The sequence below is a fragment of the Agrilus planipennis genome, unplaced genomic scaffold (assembly GCF_000699045.2).
Source record: "Agrilus planipennis isolate EAB-ADULT unplaced genomic scaffold, Apla_2.0 scaffold1, whole genome shotgun sequence".
Taxonomy (NCBI): Eukaryota; Metazoa; Arthropoda; class Insecta; order Coleoptera; family Buprestidae; genus Agrilus; species Agrilus planipennis.
Genome location: NW_020442466.1, coordinates 4529430 through 4546960, shown reverse-complemented (window position 1 = coordinate 4546960; position 17531 = coordinate 4529430). Strand labels below are relative to the sequence as shown.

At 35.1% G+C, this 17531-nt stretch overlaps 2 protein-coding genes across 3 annotated transcripts; one reads left to right on the top strand and one right to left on the bottom strand.

Annotated features, from left to right (window-relative positions):
- Positions 1–344: 344 nt before the first annotated feature.
- On the bottom strand, positions 345–15494 carry LOC108733302 (valine--tRNA ligase). Of its 2 annotated transcripts, XM_018464407.2 has the most exons (14): positions 15193–15494; positions 14859–15036; positions 14623–14804; positions 14262–14558; positions 14022–14201; positions 10262–10649; positions 8087–8333; positions 6062–6292; positions 4752–4911; positions 2646–2932; positions 2258–2446; positions 2079–2196; positions 612–934; positions 346–506 (listed from the first exon to the last, which is right to left on the bottom strand). In XM_018464407.2, the coding sequence occupies exons 1-14, from the start codon at positions 15311–15313 to the stop codon at positions 441–443; spliced, it is 2967 nt and encodes a 988-aa protein (XP_018319909.1). In that variant the 5' UTR covers positions 15314–15494; the 3' UTR covers positions 346–440. The 2 variants fall into 2 exon arrangements, with proteins under 2 accessions (XP_025836902.1, XP_018319909.1); XM_025981117.1 differs by having other exon boundaries at positions 345–506; positions 14022–14558.
- On the top strand, positions 15107–17138 carry LOC108733343 (prostaglandin E synthase 2). The gene is made up of 6 exons (XM_018464452.1): positions 15107–15180; positions 15481–15799; positions 15861–16073; positions 16128–16330; positions 16389–16601; positions 16720–17138. Exons 2-6 carry the CDS (start codon positions 15509–15511, stop codon positions 16973–16975), a joined length of 1176 nt encoding a protein of 391 aa, XP_018319954.1. The 5' UTR covers positions 15107–15180; positions 15481–15508; the 3' UTR covers positions 16976–17138.
- The last annotated feature ends 393 nt before the right edge of the window (positions 17139–17531 follow it).

The following is a 17531-nucleotide window of genomic DNA, read 5'->3' as shown; positions in this document are numbered from 1 at the left end:
TTTCAAGAATCTGTTGCAGTTTATGGAACGACAAATTTATCCTTTTTTTATGAAATGGCTACAACATGTGAACCAACATTGTTTTAAACACATGTTTCTAATGAATTTAAGTGGATACATACCAGTTGCCATGGATGCAGTTATTAACCAAATAAATAAACTTTAGACAAGGTTATTTAGCAACAAAAAATTATTTATAATAAATATCTATTGATTATTTATTAACGTATTTTATTTTAACGTACCCCTAAGTCTCATGCGTGAAAAAACAGCTGGTCTTAAAAAAAAGGTAAAAAAAATAAAACAAAAAACTGGCTTTTAGTTTTTCAACTGTTATTTGCAAATTAATTATATCATTAATTTTTGCATAAAAAACAAAATAATAAGTAATAATACTAGCAAGTGATTACTCTAATGGTACATTTTTTTACTCATTACTGTTATAACTTATTAGCAATTTTTTGCATGAATTCTATACGACTTAAGTCATCTGTCAGAGCCAATATCTGCAAAATAAACAACAGAAACAATAAAATTTAATTTAACTGTTAAGAGAACGCCCAGAACCCATTTCAGTTGTTTAAAGATAAACAAAGACATTATGTGCCTACCTTTTTAGAATGTGTCCGTTGTGCTTCAGGGGGCGCATTGTTCCTATAACTTTCAGAAGACGTCATTGTCTCTAATTTATTTAGTTCTTTAATCAATTTTTCTCGCTTCTTTTCTAATTTCTGCAAGTCGAGTTCTAACAACTGTCTTTGTTCTTTTGGGAGAAATATTTCTATTTTAGCCACGTCGCCGACAGAATCCGTAACGTAATTGTCCTCCAGGACAGGGCCGGACTCTTCCATTAAATACACCGTTTCACTGGCAGACAGGTCTTTGATGACATTCAAGAAGTCCGAAAATAATGCCAGCTTTGAAACTATCCTTACTGTTATTTCATATATACAAAAGAAAAAAGAATTTTAATTACTAAACTAAATTAGGGTTTACTTAACAAAAGCAATACATCTAGGGTTGTTTTCGAAGGGGTGTAGGTACCTATCTAATTAAAATCAAATACTTTTTTACTTTCGAATTAAAAACAAGCGCATGATATTTTTAGAAATTTTTAACAAACAATTTTAATGATTATTACGTATTACAAAAGGTGGCGGTCTGTTTTTGTTGAAGTTATTAATTAGTTTTCGCAAATAAATCTTTAGGAGAAGCAAGAAAAAGGCAAATACAAAGTAAACAGAGACGAAAAGAGCGAGAAAGTTTCGCCAAACAAGACGGAACTTTTTAATTAACCAAGTGTAATCAGGTGGAAATATATCTCACAAAGATTTTTGGAATAACACCTTCAACGAAATCGCTGACAACTAACAAGTCGCCAAGCGATTCTTTGTCCCTTTGAAGGGTTATCTTCATTAAAATAACAAGTGTCTATACAGGGTGTGTCTGGAATAAGTGGCAGGCTTTAAAGCAGACTATTATAGCTAGAAGCTGCTTTAAAGCAATTTGCATTTAACGTTTATCAAGCACCCTGGGATGTTTTGCATCTAAATCATTCTTGACCTACTTCCGTCAGACTGAATACACCTTACGTATTAGAACCCTCAAAACTATCAATAAAACATGATTAGGAAATTAAAAAATTCGTTCGTTATTTTTTAATACTAGAAAACATTAGTAGGGTAATATAACCGATTCTAGCACAGAGGAGTAGGAAACTGACGAAACGTCATCGATCTTAAAGGTCGACTTCTATACCATTAAACAATCTTAATGAACGGTTCTCGAACCACGATGTTCTACAAACGAATCCCATGCTGCCTACACCATTACTGATTACACAATACATGCGATGTCAGTGAGTGTAAGCATTAATACTCAAAAAAAAAAAAAAAAAACTTGAGTGTTTCATTCCCACCAGCCAGTAATGCTTCATTCTCCCCATCCCACCCCCCGGTTCATCCACTTCACAGGAATACCGTAAAAGTAAAAGATTTGAGCTCAACATTCGAATGTTTTTGGCCGAATAGAATTCGTACGTAAAAATGCGACCATTCGATAGCAAAAACAATACTTACGTTTACTCTTGTGTTTTTTTGTTATTCCAAAGAGTTTCTTGAGTCTTCTAATTGCTACGACGGTGTCCATAACGATGGTAACATCTTCTTCCAATTTGGGATCTCTGTGTTGGAGGTTCTGAAATAAATTTTGGTAACGTTTGCGGTTTCTAAGGGGGTTGCTAAGTGAATTAACTGACCCTTGGGTATGAGAGGTCCCGGGGGAAACCGATGATCTCGAGTGGTAGATGCCGATGCAGCAAGTGAGTCAAGTGGGGCATGAACGGGGCTAAGGAACGAAATCCTACATCTAAACATCGGGTTAGAACGACACAATGCGAGACCGCCAGAGGTGACAACACGTCCTGTAAATCCTTCTTGGTACTCTCCTATACAGCAAGGATTTAGTGACACAAATTGGTAGCGATTTTTAAAGAGAAAATAACAAAAGAAAGTCGTAATCCTATTATCGAAAACATACGTGTAACAGCATCTAAATTTTGTTTCCTAAACTAAAAATAGCTCTTCCGTATGTCAATGGCCATCACGCAGATAAGTTACTAATCAATATAACACATTTTAACATACCAGATAAACGTCGCAAAAGTCCTGATACAGGAAACTCTTAATTGACGAAGTCGCTATATGAAAATCGTTGTCGTCCAACCCTTTATTCACGCTGTCTACCATCAAGGATAATCGGCTAAGTGCCCATTTGTCCATGGGTGTAAGATTGTTTGACGAGGATGTCGAAATTTTTTGAACGGCGTCGACTTTCTGAACCGATCGTTTCATGAACTTGGTGGCTTGCCACAACTTATTGCAAAACAGACGATTTGTGTTACATTCGTTGACGTCAAAATTAATGAAATGGTCTACGAAAAAAAAAATTTTTTGGAATCTGTGCTTTCATTACGTGTTAAATAAAAGAATGTCTAGGATGTCAGACAACAAAAAAGGGAGACCGAGTTGGAGACGTGACGCTAGTTAGAGAAAAATCAGAACCGGAAAGAGAAGTCAATAGATTGAGATGTGGGATGATTTAGTTTGAGGAGCTCGGAGAAGTCAGAAAAGGGTTATCGAGCATTAGAAAGATTTGGGTAATGTCTAAGGTGCTTTGGGGAACCTCATAGATACCAGGGAATCTAGAAATGGCCAGAAGTATGTTAAGGAAACCCAAAAAGGTTAGACAAATGTCAGAGAAAGCAGAGTAACCAGGAAAAACTGATAGGGATGCGGAAAGAAATATTATAAATATTATTTCGCATAAAAGGTAGGTGGAAAGATGGTGTGGAGATAGATGAGCTAGGTTATCCCATAATGAGAGAAGAGTTCCATGTAGCATTAAAAAATTTAGAGAACAATAAGGCTTCAGGTGTACATAGGATACAGGGGGAAAATCTAAAACATACAGGATAAGAGGTTAGAGATCGTATGTTTAATTTACGAGACGGGGAAAGTTCCAGAGAATTAGAAATGGAACGTGGTAGTAACCATACCTAAAAAGAGAGGAGCGGATAGGTAGGAGACATTTAGAAAAATTCGAAATGTGGTGTTATAGGCGAATGGGGATACCGTGGATAGAGAAGGTTAGAAATGAAGAGGTATTAAAATGAGTAAGAGAACAGAGGACTTTATGGAAGTCAATAAGACATAGGCGAGATAGGTTAGTAGGACATCTTCTCAGGCATGAAGGTCTAGTCAGAGACATATTAGAGGCAGAAACAGGAGTTAGGAGGGGTAGAGGTAGACCTAGATTAGATTCTTGTTCACATATAGTTAAGGAAAGCAGCTAAACAGTTCAAAGAAAAAATACACTATCCGGATGTTTCCAGAAGGTTTCCGAAAGTAAACAAAAGAGTATTTAAAGGAAGAGACGATCGCCGAGAAAGAGGAGAAATACATTGACAGTGACAACAGTGAAATAAATAGAGGCAAAAACGGGAGTTAGTATGAGTAGAGGTAGACCTAGATTAGATTCTTGTTCACAAATAGTTAAGGATGTGGGATGTTTTAGTATTCGTAAATGTGTATGTCGTACCTGCGTTCTATGAAAGCAGCTAAACAGTTCATACAAATAAAACAAAAAAAAAATACACTATCCGGATGTTTCCAGAAGGTTTCCGAAAGTAAACAAAAGAGTATTTAAAGGAAGAGACGATCGCCGAGAAAGAGGAGAAATAAATTGACAGTGGCAGAAGTGAATCCGGAAATAAATTGACAGTGATAGCAGTGAAATAAATAGTTAAACATGTGGGATGTTCTAGTTTTAGGGAAATGCGAAGATTAGCTCAGGATAGGAAAGAGTGGAGGCACGTGTTCAACCAGTCTTAGAACTGACGACCTTATGATGATGATAAAAGAAAGCCCGACTGGGTCCACCCTGTACAATTTACATACTCCACATAATATTCACGACACCCTTGTTACAAAACGTTTCTAATTTGAGTATGACATCAAAGTGGAAAGCAGGAGAGAGAAAAAAAAGAAGAAAAAACCCTCCTCGGTCACGTAAAGTCGTTAAAACTTCCGCTTATTTCGTTCCCGTTTCCTGGAGAGGGAAGAACGACGAGGGTCACACAGTGAAGTGGAACACTCCGAGTAGGTAAAGTCAACAAGAGGCTGAAATAGGGAGGAAACGTACGACTGTCCTAATCTCCGTTTCCCGTTCGTTTCCGGAATGCGGATACTTACTTTTAATATTGTGCGAACACAACGTGAATCGCAATGCGTCCACGCCGCATGCGGGTATTCCCTCGGGAAACATTTTTCTTTGACTCGCGATTGCCCGAGACGTTTCCCAATCGGTCAGTATACCTGTGCGGTTGTTTATTCTCAAACTGTTTTCCAATTCCTACGGGAACACTCGTAATAATTCATCCTAATAATAGGGACATTATAAATAAGAAACCAGACACTCAAAAAATTTCAGGTTTACGACGTTATATGTAATATAAGGTCGCAGGAGTGATTGTTTCCCACTTTTACTTTTTGTAAATGAGAAATATTTGTTTGGTTTTCGTAATTTTAAAATCTTATATTTTGCTCTGTGGGCTAATAATTGGGAAAGTCCTTAAGGAAGGATTATACTTTGTCATTGGTCATTATTTAAGTGTAAAGTTCGATTTGGTTCGATTAATAATCAAGTCAAAATACAAAAGAATTCAGTTTTAATAACAACAAAAAAAATAATAAAAGAAGAACATGTTACATCTGTTTGTACTAATTAGTAAGAAAGTTGGAAAATTCACGAACATTGGCTTCAGTTAAAAAATTCAATGGAAAATAAGCCGTTTGTAAATGTCTAAAAGTTGTCATACAACTTCGTATATATGAGTTTTTCAATAGAATGCAGTTTAATTAAAAGTTATCTCGCTAGATTCTTTTTCATTAGGAATGACGTTGCTAAATAGTAACTACACAGTCAGATTTTAATTAGACCGGCATTGTAAGCGGTTTACTTCAAAAAAAAAATCGGTTGTCTGTAAAGTCGGTTTACTGACGATAGTTGAACGTGACAACGTCATAAGAAAATACTGACGGAATGGTTTCATTTTTCAAAAGAAGATTTTAATTTTATTTGTTTGATAGATATTTTGTATGGATATAGAGAAGGAGGTAAATGGAAATGTATTATTGTATAGCAGCTGTCCACGCGGACGCATCGCTCACTCAAGTAGGAGAGAGATAGATGTCGAACGCTGCCGAACGCGGAGGCCTATTGTGCCTCTTTGTCGCTCGTTCCGCGCTCTCGCTTGCACTTCAAGCCTTAAATGGAACGCCTCAGAGCTAGGTAACGCCGCATGAGTCATGTTTTTTCGTGCGTGCAGCCGGCTCCATCGAATTATAAGACGTTGTCACGTCAAAAAGAAGAGTATGAAAAGTATAAAACGCCTCAGTGTTAATTTTCTACTTTTTTAGAGATTTTCAAGTAATTTTTTACTTTATAAATTAATTAAATGCATTTTTTTTAGTGTCGAAGTTTATTTCAGTAATTCACTTACCTTTAATGAGGCTCCCGAAATTACTTCTTCTGGTGTTATAACGTTGCCTATACTTTTTGACATTTTTTTACCATTTGCGTCACATATTACGCCATGGAGCAGAACTTTTGAAAACGGGAGCTTTGCGGTAAGTTCTAGCCCTAGCATGACCATTCTAGCTACCCAAAAGAAAATAATGTCGTGACCTGTTTCCATCAGACTCAAAGGGTAATAGTTTTGTAGTTCCTCAGTCTGTAAGAAACCACGACGTACAGCGTCAGATTTTAAATGTAAAAAAGAACGTATTATTGTATTTAGAAAAATGAAAACGATGGATTTTATTATGGTTAAGATGTTATTATTTGGTACTTAGGAAGTTAGACAACTTAGGATGAAAGAGTAGTAGAGATATAAATCAGAGAATAACGCAGAGTCGAATCGCGTTTAACAAAAAAGAGAGTCACTCATATGCTTTTGAACGGTGAATCTAGAAATGTAATTAAAGATGAATGTCTAAAGGACGACTCTGTACAAGTGCGAAACCTGGATGGCGGAAGCGGGGGCAAAGAAAAGATTGTAAATGTGGTGTTACAGGCGAATGATGAGGATATCGTGGATAGAGAAGGTTAGAAATGAAGAGGAATTAAAAAGAATAGGTGAACCTAGGACTCCATGGAAGACAATAAAAATATATGCGATATAGGTTGGTAGGTCACCTTCTTAGGCATGAAGGGCTAGTCAGAGACATGTTAGAGGCAGAAACGGGAGTTAAGAGGAGTAGAGGAAGACCAAGATTAGATTACTGTTTACAAATAGTTAAGAATGTGGAATGTTGTCGTTTAAGGAAAATGCGAAGATTATCTCAAAATATAAAAGAGTGAAGGTGCGTGTCCAACCAGTCCTATGACTGACGACCTTATGATTATGATTATTTATTTTTGAATCACCCTCTATACTGTCATTTTGTAATTTTTTTAATGTACACTCTATCCGATTTCTCTAAAGATAGCATTTCATTATTGCGATGGATTTCACGCGTGAATTGTTATTATGAAACATATCTGGATCATCTGCAGATAATGCAAATCTGTGGAGTGCAGGCAGACCTCAAAGGGGTTGATACTACATACACATACGCGTGTTTTGTAGGTGTGTTTATCGGGGGGGTGGGTGGTGGAGGAAGAAGTGTGTACTTTTCTACCTTCCATTTCTTTAAAAGCGAGGAAATTCTTAGAGTTCATCTTTTGTATTCAAGGGCGAGAGGCGCCCTTTGTGTGCCTACATGCAGTCGCAGATGGGCTTTACCCTTCGATAATAATGGACACATTAATATTTAAAACGGGATTCTTTTGTCGTCACATAACTACATTTCACACGTAGCGAAACCAGTGGAAAAGATTCCCTGTTTTCGATGGGTTTTAGACGAAATTCTGAACTCAAAAATAAACCAAAACAGAACGACTACTTGTACTCGCGACTGACGTTATAGGGAATATCGTAAACGTAGAAAAGAGATGCTAGGTAGAAATTGCAGCGGACACTAATAAAGAAAAAGGAATAACATTAACCAATTGATGTATAAGAGAAAGAGATGCAGAAAACCAGAATTTGAGCCTCGGACTTTAAAGAAAGTTCAACATTCTCGGGAATTTACGGAAGCAAAGACACTTGTTTAAAGATGTAATTCCAACCAGGATGTTATAAAGTCGACCCATATCTTTTGCTTCTGTTGATATTTGTCTAAACAGTAAATTTTTTACAGTATCCAAATCTCCCCCTTGATCAACAATGAATGAAGAATGTGAACTGAGAATTTTGATTCAAATAATTCTATAATTTGTAATTGATCAAAAGGAGCCAGTCTTATTGGCATAATAATGTAAAAAGAATGTACAACGTTTCGTCGACCACTTATTGCCCATCCCATCAGACGAAACACAATAAGATTGACTCCTTGCGATCAGCTGCAAATCATCAGTAAATCCTTATAATGTATCAAGTTTCATTCAAACTATTGCCAACAAATTTGTAAATCAAAACTCTTACCTGTCGAGGCCAACCAAACGCAGAAAACGGTAACAATGAAGATGAAAACCAAGTGTCCAAAACGTCTTCGTCTTGTTTGACAACAACAGTCTCCTTTTCAATTGCTAACCTTAGAGCAGCTTTACCTTGAGCTGTATCTTCATCTTCGGCAGCGACCCAGACTTGTTCTTGAGGATTAGATCGCGAGAAACACCGAAACGCAGGGATCCGATGGCCCCACCACAACTGACGTGAAATACACCAGTCTCTATAAAAGGACTTAATTCCAAAAACCGCAAATTACAGCGCGTAAAAGATTATCGACGACCACGCAAAATTATTTTTTATATCCCTCGGGAATAGTATATTTTTTCTGTATAGAAGGTACCCTATGTCCTTTCCTGTACCCCTAACAATGTGTATACAAAATTTCATGATGATTGGTTCAGTAGTTGGGTCGTAAAATGGTAATGAACAAACCAATAAACTCACAATAGCATTTATAATATCGGTTGGGATTATTATAATAATAAAATAAATTTACAACAACTAAGAGTGTTTCATGGGCGAGAATATCCATGAAATAAAAAGATGTGAAGACGTTCGTACATTTGTAATAACAAAACGTTTCATATTGCTACTTCCGATGGTCAATAAAAATGCGACGTTTGGTGGAAATTATTGGTCAGGAAAAGAACCCCTGTGACCCATTTCCAACGTCGATAATAAAGTTATGTGGAGAATTTGAACCGATTTGTGTTAATAATACGGAAAATAATAAAATCTCCAATCCCTCATATCCCATATCATATTCTCCGAGATATTGGAAGTTGGAATATTTTTACAAAAAACGGAAATTTGCTACACTTTTTATACGTTGTATGAATTAGAACTTTATAAATACTATAAAGTACATATATAAATACATCATTTAGATTCCACCTTCTTAAAGATAAAATTTGTCATTAAATCATTTCCGAAAACATCAATCATTTGTCGCTTTATTAAAACCGGTTCAACAATTTCATTTTAATGTTTCTGAAAAATTCCGGAAACTTCAGGCAAGTTACAAAATGCTGTCTTTGTTCTTTGCGTGATGGCATCGATAATGCCGCTGGTATAGATCACTGCCGGCGGCATTCGTTCGTAAGAATCCTTTTTCAATTATCAATTCGTTGTGGGCAATTTTGACCCCAAAGGTTGTATACCATTGAATTAAGTATCAAAAAATTACTACCGTACTTTAATACGTTAACCACAGAACTGTTACTTTTTGTTGTTTCCCCTTGTGTTCTAAATATTTCGTCTGGTGTTAACACGTAAAAGAAATACATCATTTAGGTAGGTACTACTTTCTTAAAGATAAGGGCTGTAAATTTTGTTTCGCTTAAAAATTCGAGACGCATACCGACCACCAACCGAAGTTTTAGTCCGTTTAGATTTAACACGTTAGGAGCGAAGTTAGTAGATTTACTTCAATTCTTTCCACGATCCTTAAGTTTGCAACTCGCAATCTTTATAATTTACCAGTGTATGCGAAAAATACATTTCGATTTTGTTTGGAATACAAATTTCACAGCCAGACGGGCAGGGGCTTAAGTGATTTTACAAGAAAATAACGAAAACTGGTTTAAAGATAAAAAAATTTCTATCAGAAATTATGAAATTAATCACAGTTTGTTAACACATACTGTATTTGTTTCACAATTTTTAAATTATTAGTTTTGTAAAGTAAAGTACTTCTTGTAAAAGCTGTGACAATAACTTAAGCGTCAAAAGGCGTCATATTTTTCAATAAATAATTTAGGAAAACATAAACTAACAGTTTTAATATATTTTAATTGTTACTTTATGAAGAATGCTTCAACAATTGTCAGCCGAATGTTCCTGATGTTTCCGGAAACTTCCCGTAAGTTACGCAGTCTTTGTTCGTTCCGTAACAGCATCGAAGGTGCGGCTGGTATAGATCACTGCCGGCGGCATTCGTTTATAACAATTCTATTTCAATTATTAATTCGTAATGGGTTATTTTGATCCCAAAGTGTCTGTATACCATTAAATTATTTACAATTCTTTCTTTTTTGACTCATTAAATGTGTCAGACTAATTTTTCTTTAATGCATTTATCACAGTAGACATTATCAACGTCGTACTTTGCCAATCGCAATCTAATAAATAATTAATGTGTTAATTTACCTTATGTTGTTGAGCCAAGTGAACCAAGTCTTTTCGTATTGCAAAGGTTGAATTTCGAGCTGCCCGTTTCTCACGGCTTCGGCCGCTTTTTCGGCCATTCGACTGCATCTGAGAAACCACTGGGGTTTCACCAAAAATTCGATAACGTCTTTGGAACGACTACAAAGTGGGACCGTCATGTCATGGCCCTGACGGCCCCTGAGTAAATTTAATCTGTCGAGCTCCTCTATAATAGCGTCACGAGCTCTAAAGCGCGGCAGTCCTGAAAATTGTCCACAACTTTTCGACAGACTACCCTTCTCGTCGATTATCTGCAAAACGGGTAAATTGTGTCGACGACCCGTCTCGAAATCTACGGGATCGTGAGCAGGGGTTATTTTCACCGCACCTGCAACCAACGAGACGCAAACTGAGACAACATCGAAGACCAAAAGTTAAAAAAATCATTAATTAACACCCTGTATGGATTTCCTACATCACTAGGAAGATTATTCGTGACTCTACTAGTCTGGTCGTTCGCAATTTGTTTTTTTTTTTTTAATAACGAGTCGTACATACCATCAGCGATTTTTGCGAGTTTAATTTGACATAATACTTGACTGTGTCCAGTGTCCAACTACTCTCTAACGCAATGAAGGACCTATCAATTTTTGCAATTAAAACTTAACGAAGGACAAATTCAAACTTGTCACGTATGGAAAACTTGCATCAGACATTATAAACGACATATTATATTTCGTCTACCATCATTGATTGCAGGATTCCACAAAGTAATTGTAATGTTACTTTTAAAAAACCCCTAACTTACAATTAGATTGAGGAAACCCCAATCGTCGATGAATTATTTCTTTATTTGGTATTATATTACACATTGCAGTAGGTAGTTTAATTTACTATAAAAAGATAAAAGAAAATATATATTACAATTAACATTAAGTAGTACTCTTTGTAATGCCTGCCACATAATACGTAATAAGTTTTGTTAAAGATTAAGTTATTTTGATATTTACACGATATTTAAAACAGTTAGTAACTTTATCTACCCCTACTTACGAAAAATGTCTCTGCATAAATTTGTAACGTGTCTGTAAGTTTTCGTTTGGTTCGTCTCTAGCTATAAATCTACTCGTTCATCTCGCATTTGCACGGATTCATTGAACTTTTCGTGAGGTCTCGTCGCCGATTTTATTCCAGACGCGTTTTCAATATTCCCGGAATTACTAATCTACTGCGATCCAACGAACCAAACCGATCCATATGACAAGCCACTTATATTACAAACGAACAGATCAAAAAGTAAAATAAAACTAGTATATGTAGTAAGTATTATAAGAGAGGCAATCAATCTTAAATTCATGTTATAAAAATTTACTTCTAAAGTTTAAAGTAATATATAATACAATTTTTTAATTTTCGACACTTTGTAGGTAAATCAAGAGTATCTATTTATTATTTATCTTAAATATCAATAAAATTCAAAAATTCAGTGAAAACTGCATCTAAATTAGTTAACAACCCCTTTCTAGTTAATGTTACTATGTTACCGTACCATTGTTTACTTCTGTATTCCTTCTAGTACACATGTACCCAACTTGACCTAGTTTTGAATCAGTCGACAAAATGGCCGCCAATGCAGTAACCAATCAGATGCATCGAATCAATTTACAACAATTACCACGGTGTACGGTATACTTCGTTGCGTCAAATGTTAGGTTATAATTACGTAAAAACTTACGTATGCTGTAGAAGCATGTTTTATTTCTATTAAAGAGATTCATAACTTTAAAAAAACATTTAAAAAGTGGGCTAAGGGGCACAATCACTTGAAAAAACCTTTAAATTTTATATAAGACTACACTGGTGATGACTAAGTCGACCATTTATTTATTCATAAATATCACAAACAATATTATTTATTATTTGAAAATACCATAAAACCTTATTAAGTAGAATTCATTATAAGTACTGTTATTAGAAGAATCCCTTGAAAGCTTTGTATTGTGGTGCAGAAGTCTTCTAAAGCATTCGGAATTAAATTTATTAGCTTCGCCAGCTCCAAAGTCGCGGCAAGGGCAATAGTTACGATCTACCCTTAATGGAAACCCCTAACTTGCAGTTATTTCGTTATTTATTTCTTCGACCTTATTTCGAACATTGCACTTTTGAAACCTCTTACTTTACCGTTCACGTTCAATAAATTTACAACGATCTGATAAACCTAAATACAGGGTCTCACACATGAACAAATATTAGGTGCCTACTATAATTTAAGTACGTACTGCAAAATGGTTTTTTTCTTATCACAATCAATACCTTCTTATACTGCAAACTTTGTGTTCATACCACAGGATAATTTTAACGTACTTGCTAAAACTGTTTACACCATTAAATTCCTCACCCTTTTTTCTATCTTCTTACGCTCATAAATATTTCAGAGCAGTTCTTTTAATATCCGAAAAATTACGTGCGCTTTTTTATGTTTTCAATGTTGTACGCGTATTCGACCTACACACTTTAAGTTGACGCCACTGGATTATTTGACTATGTATGACAAAACTCTTTGCACCATTAAATTCCTCACCCTTTTTTTTATCTTCTTGCACTTTTAAACATTTCAGAGCAGTTCTTTTAATATCCGAAAAATTACGTGCGCTTTTTTATGTTTTTAATGATGTACGCGTATTCGACTTACACACTTTAGGTTGACGCCATTGGATTATTTGACTATGTATGTCAAAACTCTTTGCACCATTAAATTCCTCAACCTTTTTTCTATCTTCTTGCACTCTTAAACATTTCAGAGTAATTCTTTTAATATTCGAAAAATTACGTGCGCTTTTTTATGTTTTTAATGTTTTACGTGTATGCGACCTACACACTTTAGGTTAAGGCCATTGGATTATTTGATTAACTATGTCAAAACTGTTTACGCCATTGAATTCCTCACCAATTTTCCTATTCTCTTGCCCTCGTAAACATTTCAGAGTACTTCTTTTAATATCCGAAAAATTACGTGCGCTTTTTTATGTTTTTAGTGTTGTACGCGTACTCGACCTACATACTTTAGGTTGACACCACTGGATTATTTGACTGTGTATGCCAAAACTCTTTGCACCATTAAATTCCTCACCCTTTTTTCTACCTTCTAGCCCTATTAAACATTTCAGAGTAATTCTTTTAATATCCGAAAAATTACGTGCGCTTTTTTATGTTTTTAATGTTGTACGCGTATTCGACCTACACAATTTAGAGTGACACCACTGGATTATTTGACTGTGTATGCCAAAACTCTTTGCACCATTAAATTCCTCACCCTTTTTTCTATTTTCTTGCTCTTTTAAACATTTCAGAGTAATTCATTTAATATACGAAAATTACGTGCGCTTTTTTATGTTTTCAGTGTTGTACGCGTATTCGACCTACGCAATTTAGGTTGACGTCACTGGATTATTTGACTATGTATGTCAAAACTCTTTGCACCATTAAATTCCTCACCCTTTTTTCTATCTTCTTGCCCTCTTAAACATTTCAGAGTAATTCTTTTAATATCCGAAAAATTACGTGCGCTTTTTTATGTTTTCAATGTTGTACGCGTATTCGACCTACACACTTTAGGTTGACGCCATTGGATTATTTGACTGTGTATGCCAAAACTCTTAGCACCATTAAATTCCTCACACATTTTTATATCTACTTACTTTTTCAAAATTTTTGGAATAATTTTTTTAATATCCTTTAGTTATTACGTTATAAGTCCTACCTGTTCCAAATTGTGGATCGACCGATTCGTCAGCAATAACAGGAATGTGTTCTTTTCTGAATGGATGCTGTAAATATTTTCCTACAAAGTGAGAATATCTTGCGTCGTTCGGGTGAACAGCTACAGCCACATCTCCTAGGATCGTTTCAGGTCTAGTTGTTGCCACAACTATTTCTTTATCTGAAACGAAAACAATTCTAAATATTATAAGTTTATTTAAATTAAATCTGAATAAATTACCATCAGAATTGCAAAGTTTGTACGCAAACTTTGTTAGCACCCCAAATTCAACGGCACTTTCGTACCCGGGGACGTTCACCATTGTGGGGCCATTTATTTCCACGTGTTCAATTTCGATATCAGAAATGGCAGACTGAAGTGAGCACGACCAACTAACTAGATAATCAGAGCGATAGATTAAATGGTTTTCGTAAAGTTGTATAAAAGCCTTTTTGACAGCCGAAGACTGAGACTCGTTCATTGTAAATGTCTCCATAGACCAGTTGAGGGATGTCCCGAGACGACGAAGTTGTTGAGCTAAACAATTCAATAAAAAAATTATAACTATTTAATTAAGGACAAGTCCTTTCCCATTTCTTACCTATAATTGCTGCTTTCTCTTCTTTCCACTTCCATATTTCCTTCTCAAACTCATTCCTTCCCAGCTGATGGCGGGTAAGTCCCCTTTCCTTCCAAATTTTCTTTTCCACCACTACTTGTGTGGCGATACCTGCATGATCTATTCCAGGGACCCAAACGGTTTTAATGCCTCGCATACGATTTCTAAATTAACTTAAACGGTGTATTATATCCACAACATAATTATTTTTAACTGACCTACGGACCAAAACGTCCTCTATTGTTGCAGTTAAAGCATGACCCAGATGTAATGTCCCCGTAATATTCGGTGGGGGTAGTATTAGTGAAAATGGTATTGAAGAACATAATGGTATTTCGAAATAATCTTTAGGATCAATTTTATCGACTTCGTGTGGAACATAAGCAGCTGGTAAATCTGTAACAGGTTCCATTTCTTTATTGATTAATGTCCCCGAAAGTACCATTATTATTATGTGGCTAAATAGACTTTATGCAGTCAAAGTCATCCATAATGTATTACCATAGAGTGTAGAATGAACATAAATAAATACGAAAATCGGTAAGTACTTACCTGTTGTAATATATTTCGAGTTTCTATTTGATGTATGAAGTTTGTGTATAGACGATAAAATGTGTTTTTTATTGCTAAATGCCGAAAACAACCGTTTAGTCTTCATATTAATTAAAATCATTCAATAAATTTTAAGGTTACATACTCGTCATCACAACTATTTCACAAGCGAAAGTATGCTTCTCTCTTTGTCTGACATATGCATAGCAATGGCATCATCTTTGTTTAAAAATTGAATAACCATATTTATTAAACGTCAGAATTTGGGGTTATAATTTGATTTTGCAGGTGCTTTTGAATAATAAAAGTGTAAGGAATGTCCTTTCTATGCCGAAGTAGTAAATTAACACGTAACACAAGTTATTTGTTTAAATACTATAAGAATATTGTGGTTGGTCATACACATGACAACATCAGAAGATTCACATCATCTGCTAAAAAGTCAAGATCGTTTGTTAAGCTTGGCTTGGTTGGTGTAACGTTGGGGGGTGTAATCGGGACAGGTTATTCTATTCATCAACTTAATCAGCCCAAGACTCACATACTTAATGAAGAAGTTGCAATTCCACTTATCGAAAACCCCCCTGAAATACCTCCATCAAAAAAGGTAAAGTCCCATTGGTATTTTTGTTCTTGGATTAGTTCACAGCTCAGTGCACATTTTGTAGATAAGAATACCTGGAGATCAAAGTGGTTTGAAGCTAACATTGTATCAGTACCAAACTTGCCCGTTTTGCTGCAAAGTTCGAGCCTTTCTAGATTATTATGGTATATCATACGATGTCATTGAAGTGGACCCGGTTTTAAGACAATCTATTAAATGGTCCCCATATAAGAAAGTGCCCATTTTGTTAGTAAATGTTGGGGAAAATAAATATCAGGTAAACTACCATATACACATATGTTTTACTGGTAAATAATTCTGATTGTTTTAGCCTTTGAATGACAGCAGTATGATAATATCAGCTCTGTCGTCGGTCTTAAGGGATTCAAAAAGAGACATTGAAGAAATTACAGGGTATTATCCTTTTATTTCTTTTCAAGATGAAGACGGCTCTATTAAAAAAGATATAATGAACAAATACTTCTTGATGCTTGGAGAGAATGCTGACAGACTGAAAAGCCTTGATGATATAAAGTAATTCAATTGTACCGTTAAAATGAACAGAAATCATTATTGTTCAATAATTTTTCAGTGAAGAACGAAAATGGCGTAAGTGGGCTGATCAAGTTCTGGTTCATGTGCTTTCTCCAAATGTGTACCGTACAAGAGAGGAAGCTCTACAGGCTTTTGGATGGTTTTCTGAAGTGGCAGAATGGGATAAACATTTTCCTGTGTGGGAAAAGTACTTAATGGTATATGTAGGCGCTTATGCAATGTGGCTGGTTGGAAAAAGGCTAAAGAAAAGGTAACAACACTTTGATTCATTTGTTTCTAATTGTTTAGGACACTTTTTTTGTGTTCATTCTTTTGTTTTAATTGTTTGTAATGGTTTTCCATTTATTTTGTTTCCTTTGTTCTTCCAGGCACCATTTGAAGGATGACGTTCGTCAATCCCTTTATGATGAATGTAATTACTGGGTCAAGGAGGTAAATAAGAAAGGGACCCCTTTCATGGGTGGCAAAGAACCGAATTTAGCGGACTTATCAGTTTATGGGATACTGTCAAGCATAGAAGGATGTGATGCTTTTCAAGATTTACTAAAGAAGTCCAATATCAAGACCTGGTACTACAACATGAAAGAAGCCGTTACTAAGCATCAAGGATGTGAATTTGCGTAGTTTTATCATTATTTTTTTATTGAACACCATTATTTTGATTGATGTATTATTGTCCTGTATGTAACATTCAGGCATGTTAACTCATTTTAACTTATTATATTGTAATTATTCTATTCGATCCTATCGTTAAAATATATATGTACATATACAATTTAAGTAAAAAGTTGTTTTATTTAAAAAGGAAAACAAAAGTTAAAGAAGCATATAATTAAATTTGGAACCACGTTATAATTTATATTTGAAGGAATTACATTTAAATATTATGTATAAAAAAAATTATGAGTACTGTCAGTACAGGGCAAAGTAGTATTACGTAATGAAAGTTAAAATCGGCAATTTCTTATGCTGAAGTGTACGATGTGTTGCATATCTATTTACAAACAATTCCTTTAAATTTTAATCAATGATTACTATACATCTATTAAAAAAACCATAATGGTCGACATCAGTGACAATGCGACAACAATTGAAAAAGAATGATGGCCGACAACTGCAACAATTAGAAAAGAATGATGGCCGACAACTGCAACAATTAGAAAAGAATGATGGCCGACAA